Source organism: Fragaria vesca, linkage group LG2 (genome assembly GCF_000184155.1).
Source record: "Fragaria vesca subsp. vesca linkage group LG2, FraVesHawaii_1.0, whole genome shotgun sequence".
In the NCBI taxonomy this organism is placed as follows: Eukaryota; Viridiplantae; Streptophyta; class Magnoliopsida; order Rosales; family Rosaceae; genus Fragaria; species Fragaria vesca.
Genome location: NC_020492.1, coordinates 30872046 through 30888149, shown reverse-complemented (window position 1 = coordinate 30888149; position 16104 = coordinate 30872046). Strand labels below are relative to the sequence as shown.

At 36.7% G+C, this 16104-nt stretch overlaps 1 protein-coding gene across 1 annotated transcript; it reads right to left on the bottom strand.

The window, feature by feature from the left end:
* Positions 1-839: 839 nt before the first annotated feature.
* On the bottom strand, positions 840-13325 carry LOC101310957 (nuclear cap-binding protein subunit 1-like). Its single transcript, XM_004291706.1, has 19 exons — positions 13195-13325; positions 13064-13123; positions 12379-12435; positions 11206-11277; positions 10685-10747; positions 10030-10206; positions 9269-9400; positions 8124-8190; positions 7804-8003; positions 6293-6363; positions 5668-5752; positions 5095-5163; positions 4846-4964; positions 4053-4191; positions 3460-3960; positions 3055-3354; positions 2041-2216; positions 1718-1829; positions 840-1260 (listed from the first exon to the last, which is right to left on the bottom strand). The coding sequence occupies exons 1-19, from the start codon at positions 13276-13278 to the stop codon at positions 1150-1152; spliced, it is 2595 nt and encodes an 864-aa protein (XP_004291754.1). The 5' UTR covers positions 13279-13325; the 3' UTR covers positions 840-1149.
* Between the last annotated feature and the right edge of the window lie 2779 nt (positions 13326-16104).

Below are 16104 nucleotides of genomic sequence, written 5' to 3'. Positions count from 1 at the left end.
CCTCACGAAACCACTCCATCTCTTCCTCAAACCATTGCTTCTTTACGGTACCAGTACTTCCTAGTCTCGCGTGCATTTCCTCAAACACGTCAACTGAAGTCCTCACATTCCAATATTTCATGTGCCCATCAATCATTCCAAGACATGCATTGGATTCTTCAACTCCATCTTAGAACCAATTTAGCAAACTCCACACGACCTGACTTTGCAATTGTCTCCACGAACTTCTCTGCAGTTTCAAAATCAAACGACACTCGGCTGAGTTTAAGTTCATATTCCAGATATCGCATTAACAAGTCGCATCCAGCAGTCATAGGATTGAAGCAGATGAGAGGCATAACTAGTTAATTGAAGTCCTACTGGGAACGGAATTGGAGACAGAAGAGTGGAGACATTATAGTGAAGTTAGAAGAGGAGCTTCTCATGGGGATGGAGAGGAATGCTTTTCTTGGATTACGTCAAGAGTTGCAACCACTGTCCGTGGCCTACTCTCCTCAGTGCTCAATGCCTGACATTGACAAACTACATGGTCTAAGTGCACACTCAGACAAAGGGAGCTTAGCCATCATCATGCAGGATGACGATGCATGTAATGGGACTACAGATCAAACACAAGGGAAAATGGGTTCCGTCAAGCCAATTCATGATGCCTCCGTTGTGAATGTGAGAGCTCCCTTTGTTGAGATACCACATCTTCCTTACAAAGGTCTTTTTTTTTCCTTCCAATTTAAAATGTACGAGTGAAAGGTTTAGGGTTTGCCCTTGACAGGAGTGAAACGATGTTAATCTCAAACCTCATAGGGTAAACTGAAATTAACATTAATAAAACAATTGGCAAAAACTGGTAAAACTAAATTTGCCCTTGATATTTAAATATTGAAAAGATTCTTTGTGCATGATTAGGGACAACTGGACGAGACGAGTCTGTTTCATAGACCAGAACAAAGTTGAAAAGATAATATTAGCCTCTAATTAGTAGTTTTTGTTACATATCCACCACATTTTAGATGTGTCTGCAACTAAGCAATGCACCTACAAGCCGCCACAACACCATGCTTCCAATCCATCAGGTTCCGTCATCTACAATACTAGGTGGACAGGGAAGGTATCTGAAAAGCAGAAGATTAAGTCCAAAAGTCTTGACTAACCTTACAGCCCATCAGTTGATCGACGGAGACCACAATAAATTGCTTTTCGTATAAGGGGGTGCACATTCTCTGTTATAACCTCTGCATCCAACTTCTCCATGTGAGGCCATATCTGCCAATAGTTAATGCAGAAGGTCAGGAATTCAGTAGCAAAAACAAAAAATGCATGAATGATTTGATATCTATAAGACTTCATCCACAGCCTAGACATAACTTTTTCCCCACGTTCAAATTATAAAATACATACAGCTAAGAGAATTTAAGGAAGACAAAACCATAACTTAACCAAAGAAATAAAAAACGTCTATAGATATCAATATGCTACAATATTAGGTTTCCAGTAATTGAGAAAATATAGGGGAATCACTGATCGCAAGAAAATTCTAAATGTAAAGGGGAATTGTAAGGAGTCGCACTCCAAACAAGATATAAGGTATATCAGAAAGGGTAGTACAGATAATGAAAAAAAGACAAAATCATTACCAAGAGAAACCTTGAATTTACTGTCAGAGAAGGGGGCAGGAGAGGATAGAAATTTGAAGAGCCACAACAGAACCATAGTTGCTTACCTCAGAAGCATATTGCCTTGAGAAGGCTTTGAGGTAGCCTAATGTTGACAGACACCACTGCTCATTTTCTCCAACATTATATGTATTACTTGTCCCGGCACCATTCAATTGACTGTCAAGTGAAGGAAACAAATTATTCACGCCGCAGTCATGTATCATTCACGCAGTCCCAACATTAGAGATGAATACAACACGACAATATCCCAACTAAATATTGATCCCTCATCTACCTTCTAGGCAACAAAACTCACACCCACACACACACACTCATATATGCAACGTGTCATGCAAAATTATCTTTCTAGTGAAGGCCAAAAACAAACCTTTTAGATTTTCCATTCTCATTGTCCACCTCCATTGCAGATGATTCTTCGAGGTCGACTGACATAGAATCTGCATGACTAGATTTTAATCCCTGCAATGTAGCAACTTTTGATGCCTCTGGCAGCCTTTCCATGAAGACATTCAGGAAGTTTTTGTACAAAGAGATGAATAATGCCTGTACATGCCAATGAAGATTAGTGCAAGGAAAAAGAAAAGAAGTTGCTTTCAATCGATGAAAAGCCACATGGAAAAAAAACCAAGCTTTCAGGCGATTAATTTGTAATTCAAACCATTCCAAGGGTTGTTTGGTTAGAAATGAAGAAAGTGGGGGGGGGGGGGGGGGCAAGATGTTAGATAGACAGGTCAGCAAGACTAGTTTCTTTATACATAATATTATTGACCTTACAACCTCTATGGAGTATGGGGTACGGACCTTGAAAGAAAATTTGCATACAGGGACATGAAAACATATTCACATTACACATCGTTGAACTCAGAACATATACTCAATATTTCCGATCAATGCAGCAGATAGAAAAGAGCAAAACCTTGTAAATATAAGAACTCGAATAACACTACTGAATAATCCAAGGAACATGACACTGACATGTATAGGAACTACTAAAGGTACTTAAGAAACAAGAACAATAACTACTGATTCATCAGCTAAAATATTTCCGAGAAGTCAAAAACCAAGCAATAACAGTTTTGTGAAATACATTGGAGTTGGTTGAATATATTTACCAAAATACCCCAATTTTTTTTGTAAGGCCCGCATAAAAATATGATACTGATGTAAGAAAAGTTAAAGCAATATCGTGTTAATAGTATTTGTGTGTGGCTAACTCCCCATGAGGTAACTGTATAAATTATCTTCATTCAGTAATTATAAAATGCACTTAGAACTATATGGTTAACACAAAACATTTGGTTCATTTTCTTTCTTTAGTGGGAAAAGGGTTCCAAGAGACTAATGAGAGAAAAAGGTGTCACTGCATTTATAAGGAGTGTACCTCAAATTCATCAAGGGCTCGGGCAAGCAGAGCTTCCTTAGCCTCTAAAGATTCACGTACGGACACCTCCTCCTCCTTTGCCTTCTCAGCATAGGATTTCAAACGCTTCAACCTCATCGGGTTTTCACCAAGAACAGGTTCTCCATCTACAAGTGAGAGCTTTGATTCAGCGGCCACTAACTCTGCTTTTGCAGTTGCTGCAGCTTCTTCAGCCGATACGATATTCTTCTTCATGGACAAAATCTCTTTCCTCAGATCACATACACGGTTGTATGTCTTGCCAACTGCATTTCTTAATATCTGTTGAAGGTGGAATGAGGGGCAAACAAACATATAAACAATAAAAAAAAGAATTAAAAATATAATTCTAGAAAGAAAAAAAAGACGTTTTTAATATTGACATACCTCCCATGAGCGGTCTGATAAATGAAATTGCTCAACATTTTCAGGAGAAAATACCCATCTGACAATGGCCAAATTAGATAGAAGTCGGTACCCCATCATCCTATCTATTGCAAGAGCGGTCATTTGAGCATTGTTCTTCCAGTAAGAATCAATCTCGGTGATCAACATGACCTGCTTATCCTGGTCAGCACATAGTTTTGCAATGACTTGGCCGTATCTCTCCAATACAGTAATCAAATGAGTGAAACTTTTAGATCCAATGTCGAGGAGAGTTTGCGCAACCACAGAGAGGGTAACTTCCATACCATGGACAGGAAACAGACTTTCCTCTATCCATAAGATTACTTCACGGGCAGATGCCCTTCCTTTTACCAGGTTTCTGAGTTCAGCAGAAAGTGCATGTTGTTCATTTCCTTCCATGCTTTCTTCAACACTGAACTTGAAGTTTGGTGTCCCTTTTGGAGGAAGCAACTGTTCTAGACCAGGAGCACTCTCAATACTCTAAAGAGAATAATTAGTTAAAATATATTAGAAAAGCATAAATATTATAAATAACAAGAAAATTAAGGCTTTGTATATAAATGACTTAATACCTGCTTCACTTTTTCCCAGTAGGACAAACGAACTTCTCTCTCCAGGACCTCCTGAACAAATACACGTTGTGGCGCCCACTTTGACAGGTCCAAGACATAAGACCACTCCTCCCAAGGCCAGATGAACTGAAAGTTGGATCTGCACAATCAGGACGCGAATAATAAATGTTAAAATCAGTTTGAGAATACCACAAAACTCTACACATGCAAGAGTACATCAATTATATCAATTATCACTGTTTTACAAAAATTCCAGATTCTGTCCATGATTACATGTCTACATTCTTAGTAGTAATTTTTTCGGAAAATTTAAAGAAGGAATCAATTGCTTCAGCTAATAATTTCCTTATCAATCTAGGTATCTATGGATGAAGCTGGATGAGTAATTTTTTGGGTTGTTCTGTTTTTCTAAGGTGTTCTGGCCTTTGGATGGTCTAGTCTTTTTTTTTTCCTTGGTCTTGTTTACTGGTAGACTGCTTGTTTATCTTGCTTTGTACATGAAATTTTTTCTAATAACTGCCTTGTTTCTCATAAACAGAAAATCACTTTGTTGTTTGAAACATTTTGATGCCAGTCAAACCCAGGAGCCAGCAGATGTTGCCTATAGCACCATCCACTATGCTAGCAAATCTTGAAAGATCAAACACAAAATAACACAAAACCTAGAGAGTGATGACAGACATAATAATCCAGTGACACGAAACCAGTTAACAATAACGTCCTGAGTGTTAAGAGAGATGAGAAGTATTCAACACATGGAAAAGCTGGTGAACCTTGTCATGGTGGGACTTACAAGTGGTGAGAAAACCAAAGGATTAGCCGTGTTCGACATTCCATATCAAGATCAGCTATTTTCTCGAAAAGAGCCCTTACAGCACCAGCAACCACTCCCGGAAAGGCTCCAGGAAGAGCCTAAAAATTAAGATTCAAATCAGTTTGTTGTATAAACTGCAACAAATTTGTTGTCATTCCAACTATATAAAATACTGCCAGTAAATCAGACAAAAGGAGCAAATGCATAGTCGATACAAATCATTGTTACCTTACAGAGGTCCATAATAACCAGAGTGTAATATGTTGGCCTGAAAGGGGGTTGTGGTAGCAGAAGTAACTGCAATGATATTAAATATGTCATTTTGATGGAAAGGTTAAACTCTAACATTACCTCGAACCATTTCATTTGAATCAATTGAGATATCGGTAGTTTGATACTCAAAAAACAAATATACAAAAAGAATGTTGAAGAATGATCCAGATTCTAACTAACTTTTACAAAAGCTATGGCAACGATTTTAAACAATTTGGAACCAAATTTCCAGAGCATCACTTCTGAATGAGAGAGGATTGTAGTATAACAAAACGCTTGATAGGGCTTTCCACTGGGAGGAAATCTGTGGTCGTTTAGTTTCTGGGAGCTGAATTTGGATATGTAAGTACCGAGGCTAAATTTTAGAAGAAGGCTTGTGTTTAAGTGGGAGGACTAATCTAATTACCTGGGAAATGACAATAAGACACAATGAGATGGGTGTGCTGACCATGGTACTAGCTTGATGGTACAAAGACTAATGGAGATGCATGTGCTGACTATCGATAGTTTAAAACTGAAAAATCTTACCTGAGAGAAAATTGTCTCCGCCATAAGATACTCATATCTAAAGGGTACAGGTAGGCCAGCCATGTATGAAGCACATTCCTTTCGACTAGCTTTGCATGAAGGAAGAAAGAAAGACGATAAACGTTAAGCCCACATCTCAAATAATACAATACAGATAGAATCTTAGAATCTTTCAAAAGGAATCAATAAGCAAGATTATGAAGCTCTAATATCATTTGATATCATGAATGCAGAAAGCAAATGCAATTATGATTCCCATATAAACAAGAAACATGTAATCCAGTATAACAAGCTTTGTTCTTTTTTTCTTTTTTCGGGTATTACTTAGCATCGAGCATTTAACTTTCCTTCAAACGAATTAAGCATTTACCCATCATACAATTTTAATGTACATTTCTTTCAAAATTATGCACGCATTACACTATTTATTACAATATATTTGCCTGGATACCCACAGCATCTTTGTAAATTCACGAGTTAGTAATAGGTGCCACTTGGTCCAAAAAGAAAAGATAAAGAATAGAAAAAGGGCAGAATACAAAGTGATACTACCATGTATCCCGTCACAAACATAACAAACCGAAAAAAAAAATTAATAAAATAAAGGTCATTGAGAGGTACAAACCAGCCATTTAAGAAAAAAAGAACATCTAGTAGATACTCTTCCACAATGAAGCGATCCATGGGTTCCATATCCTGGCATCATCCAAAAAGAAAATTCATCAGCATATTAAAACTCTGACAAGTATTAATAAGAACCTTTTTTTTTTTCCCGAAAAAACCCGTGAGTGAATGCACATCATGATAGAAACTCCAAATCAAATCAAATCAATAGTAAGATGTAAAATACATTTGATGTTGGAAAGTTTTCCACTGAAAAAGTAAACATATTTTAAAAGTTAGTATTGTAGTTAACTATAACAGTACCACATGCAACCAAACTATAAGTCATTCCAAGTAACTTTGTAATGTGAAAAGACTAATACTTTCATTTAATATAACAGTTTCCTTGAGATGCTTTCATATATCTCATTTGATTAAACATAGAATTTACTTGAAAAGCAAAAAGAAAAGAAAAAAAAATAGAAAACAGATTTGCCACAGACAAAAAGGAACAGCAACAATGGAAAAATAACAAAGAATAATAACTCAAATCAAAACACCAACTTGCCTAACAGCAACAATGGAAAAATAACAAAGAATAATAACTCAAATCAAAAAGGGATATCCTTATATACCCAAAAAATATCCTATGACCCCAAAAGACATCTGCTTTCTTACCTCTCCTCCCATAACTCTATGCTATTCATTAAGCTAAACACAAACAGTCCTTGGGCATCACTCAACTCTCCCCAACATCCGTAGATAATCTCTAGCACAACTTTAGACCATATGCAAAACAGGAATTCATAAACACAATTTCAGGATAAACCTCAGATTAAAGTTTGAGCTTTTTTAAGTTCGGATGCCTTTCTACGCAATAAATTAATTAATTAAAGGTAAAACTATTTTCTTTATTATAATAACCAACTAGATAAGGCAGATAATTTGGAAAAGAACTTGGGAGTTTGAGAGATTTATAGACAAGATGCTAACTCTTCAATCTTTCAAATTTTTTGCTTTATTTCTTTTTTATTTGTTGATTTCCATGATGCCACTCATTTTCTGAAATGTATATAGATTGAAAAATGAAAAGGGATGATATGAAAATTTGGCCAAAGTTGGGACACAAGCCCTCTTCTCAATATTCATAAGAATCTGGGAGAGAATTAAGAGAACTAGATTTTTCAGTTAAAATAAATAGGAACCTTATCGAGACAAATATTCTAATCAAATGAATGAACAGACGCAAAATACAAAGTAAAAAGCAATTAAACAAACCATTACCCTTTAGAAGGTTATTACGAATACGAAGTAAAGAAAGGCCCTCTCAATTATGCAAATATCTTCCCGAGGCATAATTGGAGAGGGCCTTTCTTGCTTGATTCAGACTAGATACTAAAGTGGAAGATTAAAGCTTATGCAACATGGCTCCATTGCAATTAAAAACAAATTAAGAATGAGAAAGTACAAACAAGGATTAATTAACATCAAGAATACAATGGTTCACCAATGAGATATTAGATTGCAAACTACCTCAGTTTTATTTGAAGGAAATATATTCAGCCTTCGGATCCGTTGAGGATAAATTGACTCTGCATCATGCTTTTGTTTACCATAAGTAATATTGGAAACTGCTGAAGGTAGTTCAGGTTGGTCAGGACAGCTGATGGGGCCAAACTCATGAGACTTTCCATTGACTAGTTGTGCTTCAAATGACAAGTGAGGTCTTGGAACTAGCAAGTAAGATGATAGAATCACTGAATTTAAAATCATGAGAAAACAAAAGACAAGAAAATATTCCACCAGTTATGATGTTTCATTCCAATGAAAGTTGTGGGATATTTGTTCAATACCACTGTCAAGTTTCCATCCATTACTTGATAGAACTTGTATTCGGCCCCACAAATCTTCCAAAAAATCCTACAAGCAAAGAAAGATGAAACAATTAGACTGGAATTTACAACATATGAACAAACAATGAAATACAGACTAAATAGGGATATGATCATAAGAAGCAGATTGAATGCGTTTACTTGATCATTTCCCAAATGATACAATAAAGAAGTAGGAGGTGACTCTTGGAAATGTAACCATTGAGCGGGTGACAAGCTTACTTAATATATTACCAGAAGGAAAAGCAATATAATCTTAGAAAAGGCTAGATCTTTTGGGGTTGTACAGTGCTAGCTGTAGTTTGGGTGGTTTGGATGGAAAGAAATAAAAGATTATTTGAAACCTATGGCGGGGTGGAGAGGGAAGACCTGTGGGAGAGAGTCAAGTTCTGGGCATCGTTATGGGCTTCTACTTCTAAGATTATACTCTTTCTTCCATTATTCTTAACTGGCAAGCAGCTGTCGTATAAGCCTCTAAGCTTTGATTTAGCAGCAAAAGATGAGCTGCTAAGCCTCCAGCCTAGCTGCTCTATTCAGTTATGTCCACTTCCTTGTATTTTGCTTTTTGTTTCGATAAAAAGCTGTTTCTATATTAAAAAAAGAAATAATACAATCCCAGATTATTTGTCTGAGATAAAATAGTGGAAACTAAAAAGGAATTTAAATTGACAGGTCACACACTGAAATTGCTTCTTTTCATGAGAGCATATTAAGATATTACAGGAAAAATTAATAGAACAAATAGAGAAACGTAAAACCTAAAGTTGTCAGGCAATATAATCCCAGATTATTTGTCTGAGACAATAGTGGAAACTCAGGAATTAAATTGACAAATCACACACTAAAATTATTTATCATGGGAGTGTATTAAGATATTATGGAAAAGATTAATAGAACAAATAGAGAAACGTAAAACCAGAAGTTGGCAGACATCTAATCAGCTTTTTTTTTTCTTTTCGAACTGTTACTGCACATTGATACTGACTAGAAGTTAAGAAACCAAAGGGCTAAACCTCTCAAAAAGACTAGAATAGACAACATAGAAATAGCAAGACCACAAATGACATTTTAATTGTAAGGAGAAAGGCAATGTTAGGGTCAAATACCTTATCAGCAGAGACTTTTGCACTGTCATCATCATCCTCAAAAAAAGACAACCCAGTGTCACTAACATGCTTTCTTATGCTCAAATAAGCTTCTACACCAACCATAACTCTTTCAATTTCCCCCGGGACTTGCTGCAAACGAGATCAAATTATGAAATTACAAATCCAAATAAAATTAATAAGAAAAAAAAAACATAATTGAAACATTCAAACAATGCCTAAGGTTCAAATATAGACAAGCCATTTCACAAAGCTTTACCATGGTTCATGATTAAAAGAACCACGAATATGTCTGACAGACACAGCAAACCATAGAACAAAACATATATTAAAGAGGATGCAAAAGTTCTGCAAGTTTAAAGGTGATTGTGAATAAATAGAAGTAAGACACAGAATGTGCAAGGGAAGTACGATACAAAATGGACAAGGTGCAACTTCTTGCTCAGTGAAGACAGAGAGAAGACTTGGAGCATAATAACATTGATCTAAATAAATGTCCTGCATAAATACCGTACAAATATTTGTAATGAAAATTTAAAAGTTGCAAACTGATGATAGAATACAAACCTTCACTACAACTCCTAATAGATTCTTATTGGTTCAAAAACAATCAATAATTTATAGAACAGAACATAAGAGAATACACTGGGAAAAATGAAAATGTTAAGAGAATGATGAAACTACATAAAGAAGTGCAGATGATAACAATTGCGTAGTGATGTAAGCGAGCAATTTTTGTTTTCTAAACAAGTGCACAGTACCTCAATCAGTTCTGCTCCTCCCCAAGGGAGACAGGATAAAATGCATGTTATGTAAAAGTCAGCTCGTGATTGCCAGGATGGATTTCCTTTATCCTCATCAACTGTTGTTGCGGCTGATGATAATAATGTTTCAAAGACAATCACAAGAGAACTGGGATGGAGAACTTTACTGCACATCTGTAGAACATAAAAACAAAACAAAAAACAAAAATTACTGAAAAGGACACCTCACGTTTTAATCAACATGCAGTCAGGCAGGCATATTTACAAGCTTCTGGATGTTCCGATTTCTACCTGGGTCAGCATCCAATGTTAACATTGGTGTTCATAATATTAAAAAGACAGAATTACATGACTTCCTTCAGTAGGAGATGGAAAATTAAAATTTTGCTTCTTCTAAACAATAAACTCCAAATTACAAATACTTCTTCCCACTTTCAATTAATGATGAAATAGAAACTACAGCACAAGTACAAAGGCGTCCAAAAGAACCAAACACAGAAGCCTGATGTTCAAGTTTAGATTTAGACAAGCATCATATTCAATCATATCTGTTGAGAGTACGAACTTCTACAACTAATAACATAAATGTGTAATATACACTGCATATTTTCATTGATTTTATATCAGAAACTGCTAGCAACAAATCACATACCATAGCAGTCAGGAACCTCATCAAAATACGAATCTTGTTGCAATTTCCAGTATCCAAGGCATCCTGAAAAATTATCCACAAAGAATTTTTGAATTAGTTTGATATAATGAATACAGGATCTAGATTTAGAAGATGTGAAGTCTTTCCAGTAGCTTTGAATTTGAAAAATAGAATCATAGGAGAAATAAAAAAAATATATAGAGAATCAATTCAAAAAGATATTTGACCATTCATTAGACCGACATAACTAGCAGGTAACTGAAAACTGGGCCGTCTATTAGCCCAACTAAAGACCAATTACTAAGCAGAGGAAAACTAATCTGAAAGTTATGTTACTCTTGATCTTTAAAGTGACAAAATAATTTTTGTTTTAACCAAAAACTGTTATTATCTTAATCCCCCTATTCAGACCATGTTATTAGTTTCAAACCCAGGGTCGCAAAGCAGGTCCTGATTTCTGGATATCAATAACAGAAAAGGGATGCACATTTACAAGTGACGTCCAGCAATGAATCACTCACCTGAAAATTATTGTGCGTCTTCTCCACAACTTTCCTGATAAAATCCTCATTCTCCAAGTTTAACAAGCCAATCTGGAGATATATAGATAGAGAGTGAGAGAAATGGGGGAGGAAAGGAGGGGATCAAACATAATAAAATGGTACGTGCAAGAAAAATCTATCATTAGTATATATCTTCAAGACCAGTTATTAAATACTTGGAATCTGAGCTTTATACAAATCATGTAATTAGGTCAATATAAACAGTCTGCTGTACAACCACTGCGGTGGCCTAGAATAATAATATGTTCTTTTCATAGTCCATCTAAGGTTAGTAGTCAAGAAACTAAATAGGTTATAAATTCTTTTGTTAATGCTCATGTTCAAGGATTCTGCAAAGCCCTTTGCATATGTAAATATCTTTTTTCACACATGCTATCTCTAGGAATAAAAGAAAATTACAAAAACGAGCATATGCAAAATAAAAAGTGCAAAAGTACTTATTTACATGCTTCAGAGAAGAAGACCAGATCCTTGCTTATCACCAAATTGGTGTATTATGAGCAAAAAGATGGCAAGCTAGCTCAAATAACTTTTTTTGGTCTGAAACTAGCTCAACTAACTTGCTTATCACAAAATTAGTAGCTCAACAGCTTTGGTCTAAGGTTTTTAAGCACGCTGACATGGCCATCTTCCATAGGGGTCTCAACCTGTGTTGAATCCAAGGTTTAGGGGTATTGGAGGAAGAAAGCTTAATCCCTCCGGTGGTGGAGGGACTTGTAGGGAATTATTGATTATTTTTCCTCTTTTTGGCTCGATTCTCCCATGCAATATTTCCCTGACCAGCAGCTTGATTCAGCCCTACTAACCCTGCTCATAGGAGCAGGTCCATTGACCCTGGCTTTGACAGTTTGACCCCAATTTCCTTAAGGTTACCGAACATATTCTGTTTCTGTTTAAGCAGCCTTTTACATGTGCAAGTCTATCTTTCATTTTGTGGAATTGGGAGGCAGTGATTAGCTAGGTTTGTTTGTTCTCAATTTCTGGTTTGTATTGTCTGTAAGATTTCTAACTTCTTTTGCAGGTGTGGACTTCTTGTCCACGGTGAGAATTTTGGATCAATAAAGTTCATTTCTTCTCAACATTTTGGGAAAAAAAATAATAGTAAATAAACTAAGTGTTTATTTAACATACCACGGTACTGTATAGGGGAATCTTGTGAGGCAACTGTTCAGCACACTGGACAAGGAACTGTTAGAAGAAAAGAGAAGGTTAATATCTCAAAAAGTATATGAAACAAACTCATAAATGAAAAATGTGTGAGGCTGCAACTCTAAAATGTTATAGGAATGCAAACTCTTCTATTGTAAAGACAGTCCATATTAGTTTCCATAAAACAAGAAAAACAAAAAACATAGTCCATATTATTTCGCATACATCTTTGAAAATTAAAAACAGTTAAAGAAAATAGACTTGAATAAAAAGATGAGCTATTCTTCTCACTAACACAGTGAAACTAACAAATATGCATTTATAAATCTAGAATAAAAAGCATAGGAACTATTCATATCAATCATCGAAAGGCGCTCTTTACTTTAAGGCACTCTATTTTTAAGAGACATCCTATACCGGGAATGAAACAAGATTACAACAAAGACAAATCAAAATCATTTTACAACATTTACCAACTCCGCCTCATTCTTTCACCTTCTCTTATCCATGCAATCAAATAATCTGGTCTATTTCTTCCAAAGTTCAAATATCAAAGAAGATTCCAAAGATTATTCATCCTCCTCTCTTCCATTATATTCTCATCACTACATAGATTACCAGATATGTTCAGATTACAGCGAAAGAGAAAACGAAGAGGAAGAATTACCTGCAAAACGTCGTGGGCGGAGTGTTCTAATTCTCGGCGGAGGACGCCGAAGCAAGTCTCCTGCAAATTGAGGGAAGTGAATTAGGGTTGTGAAGGTTTCGGAAGTAGAAATTGTAGAGAGAGAGACTGACAATGTGTTCTTTGAAGTCGGAGGAGGTGCCATAGTCTGGGGAAGCTTCACCAATTCGAAGAAGAAGGCCCTTCCAAACACTCATTCTTCCTCACCGACTTTTGCAGAGACGAAACCACTCTCACTGTTAACACAGCCCTGCTCCCCGACTTCAACCCTATTTTAAAGCCCTTTCGGATTTTAATTAACCCGACCCGACCCGACCCTTCTGTTTTCACCCACTAATTTCACAAATTTACTATATACCGTTTCCAAAAATCATCCACTACAGAGAAATTACCAACTACAGTATTTCTGAATGTGACCCTTGAGGATCTTCTAATTATTGGCTCATAGCCCAATTTGCCCAACAGTGAAGCATAAACAAGCAAAGAAAGGCAATGGCTTTAAATTTGAAGCTATCTAACTTGCTCATAAAGATTTAGACCTCTAGTCAATAGATTTTGGACACAAAACCTAGAGAATGACCCTCTTCTAAATTTTTTGACTATTTGTAACCAATTCAAGGCCCAGGTCAAGATCTGGCACAAGAATGTTTATGGCAGTCTTTTCAAGAAGATTAAGGAATTGAATGATAGAAGTAATGATCTTCAGCAACAACTAATGAATTCTCCTTTATCTGATTACTCGCAGGAGCAGGATATGACTATAAGGCAACAATCACTGTAATGCTACAAAGATGAGATATTTTGGGCACAAAAAGTTAGAGCGAATTGGCTTAACCTTGGTGATAAAAATACCAAATTTTTTCAAACACAAGCAAACATGAGGAGATGAAGCAACACAATTCTGAAATTAAAGAACGTAATGGGAACATGGGTCAATACAAAGGAAGAAATTTCTGATATTTTAGTTAAAGATTTTAAGAAAAGATTTCAGAAGGATACCACACTCAGTGACATTGCTATTACAAATGTCATTAATGTCATTGATCCTTGTATTGAAAATGCTGATAATAATCTTCTTTTAAAGCAGGTTACAGATGAGGAGATCTGGGATGCAGTTAAGTCTATTGGAGCCCTAAAAGCTCTAAGACCAGATGGGTAACATGCAAGCTTCTATCAGAACTGTTGGACTGAAGTTAAAGGTACTATCATAAATATGATAAAAGATTTTTTCATGCTAAACAAGCCCTTGGATCCTATCAATAATACAAATATTGCTCTGATCCCAAAAATTGAAAAACCGGAACAAGTGACTGATTTCAGACCAATTAGTCTTTGCAATGTTTCTTATAACATCATTACTAAGATCATAGTGAAAAGGCTTAGGCCTATATTAGAAAAATGTATTTCTAAGAATCAAGGTGCCTTAGACAAATAGTTATCTTGATTTAAAACCACTCAAGATATACCGCGACTTACTGACTCCTTTTCTCTCTTGTCCTCGACACTAGGGTTAGGTTTTTTCTCAGAATTTTGTTGTGCGTTGCCTCCTCCATGGCAGTAGCTCTTGCCAAGATGACAGCCAGTCTCACTTCCAAACTGTCGCTGAAGGATGCTAAAGAGTCGATGGACTTGGGAAATCTTCGGTGCCTGAAAAAATATTTCCTAGCGCGTCATTTCTATCTGGTGGGGAAACTCAATACCGTCCGACCAGCCGTGTTAGATTCTTTCCACAATACAGGTATCTCTTTACATTCACTAACGAGAGGGATCTAAATTAGGTTCTCCAGGGAGGGCCTTAGGCTTATTAGAGGTCTATGATCCTGCTCAACCATTATGATGGCTTATCGGATATTGTTGTTGTTCCCCTCAATTTTGTCTGGATCTGGGTCGTTGTGAGCAGTCTACCACCCGGTTTGATGACGGAGGCGTCTGTGTGCCTCATTGGAGAAACAATCGGCCATGTTCTAGGCGTAGATGGACATGGAGTTCGCTTAGGAAACCCTAGGGTTAGGGTTTTGCTCCCTCTGAACGAACCAGTTAGGTTGTCTTGCCAGTCTCCGGTTAATGTGCTCCAACTCTTCTTCAGGTATGAGAGACTCCTTGGGCGGTGTCGTGATTGTGTTATGATTAATCACGGCGGTATTATGTACCCTAGTTTGGTGACTGCGGAGGCGGTTCTTGTGCCTCCATCACAGTCTGGTCCTAAGATGGTCTTTTGGGCGGCGTCTTCTAGCTTCTGGTTGTTGTATGTCCCGGCTTCATTTCTTAATAAGAAGAACAAGAAGGTTATGTCTATTCAGGAGCTGCCGAAAATTGTTGTTGTAGGGTCTAGGGTTTCTGGGATGTAGCATTAAAGGGATGAGGATGATGAAGCTGATACGGGAAAACATACCAAGCACTCTTTGGCCCTTGTTCCGTTTGTGCTTCAACCGGAGCAACTTGGCTTCAAGGAGAATATAAATGGTCTCGAGTTTACTAGATCTAGTGGTGCCAAGAAACAGGGATGTCCTCGGGGTAGTAAGAGCAAATCGAGAGTCGCTGCTGTTGTTCCTCTACCTTCGGAAGAGGGTGTGAACTTGGAGATTGAGGAGGGTGAGATCATTCCGGTTACTGAGGAATAGGGAGGTCGCTTCGGCATGGCATGGATGTGGAGCTTTGGTTAGGAGAAGGATGGATGGGTACACCATTTGGGTCTCTCGGCCCCAAGCTTTTCTCATAGTTGTTCTATGTTCATGTAATGCCTTAGCTGTTTTCGAGTCTTTGCTTCTGTTGCGTTAGTTTGCTTTGTTGAGTCAGTTTGTTTGTGTTTGAGTCGATTTGTTTTCGTTAAGACTTTTGGATTTTTTTCTTTCAATTGTATTCATTTTCGTAAGAGTATTAGTCGAGTCTCTACGCAATGGATGATAATAGTTTTCCATAGCCCATATCAATAATTCTTAACAAAAAGACATATTCACCCCTAACCTAAATAACCTCACTTTCTATCTCTCCCTCTCATCAGGTCATTCGCTCTCTCTCTCTCT

Excerpts from the sequence above, each read along its gene's own strand:
- LOC101310957 (XM_004291706.1), bottom strand. The coding sequence starts at position 13,278 with ATGAGTGTTTGGAAGGGCCTTCTTCTTCGAATTGGTGAAGCTTCCCCA. Across the intron at positions 3,355-3,459 it reads TATCAGACCGCTCATGGGAG|ATATTAAGAAATGCAGTTGG; the intron begins GTATGTCAATAT and ends CACCTTCAACAG. Across the intron at positions 2,217-3,054 it reads GAGCCCTTGATGAATTTGAG|GCATTATTCATCTCTTTGTA; the intron begins GTACACTCCTTA and ends TGGCATGTACAG.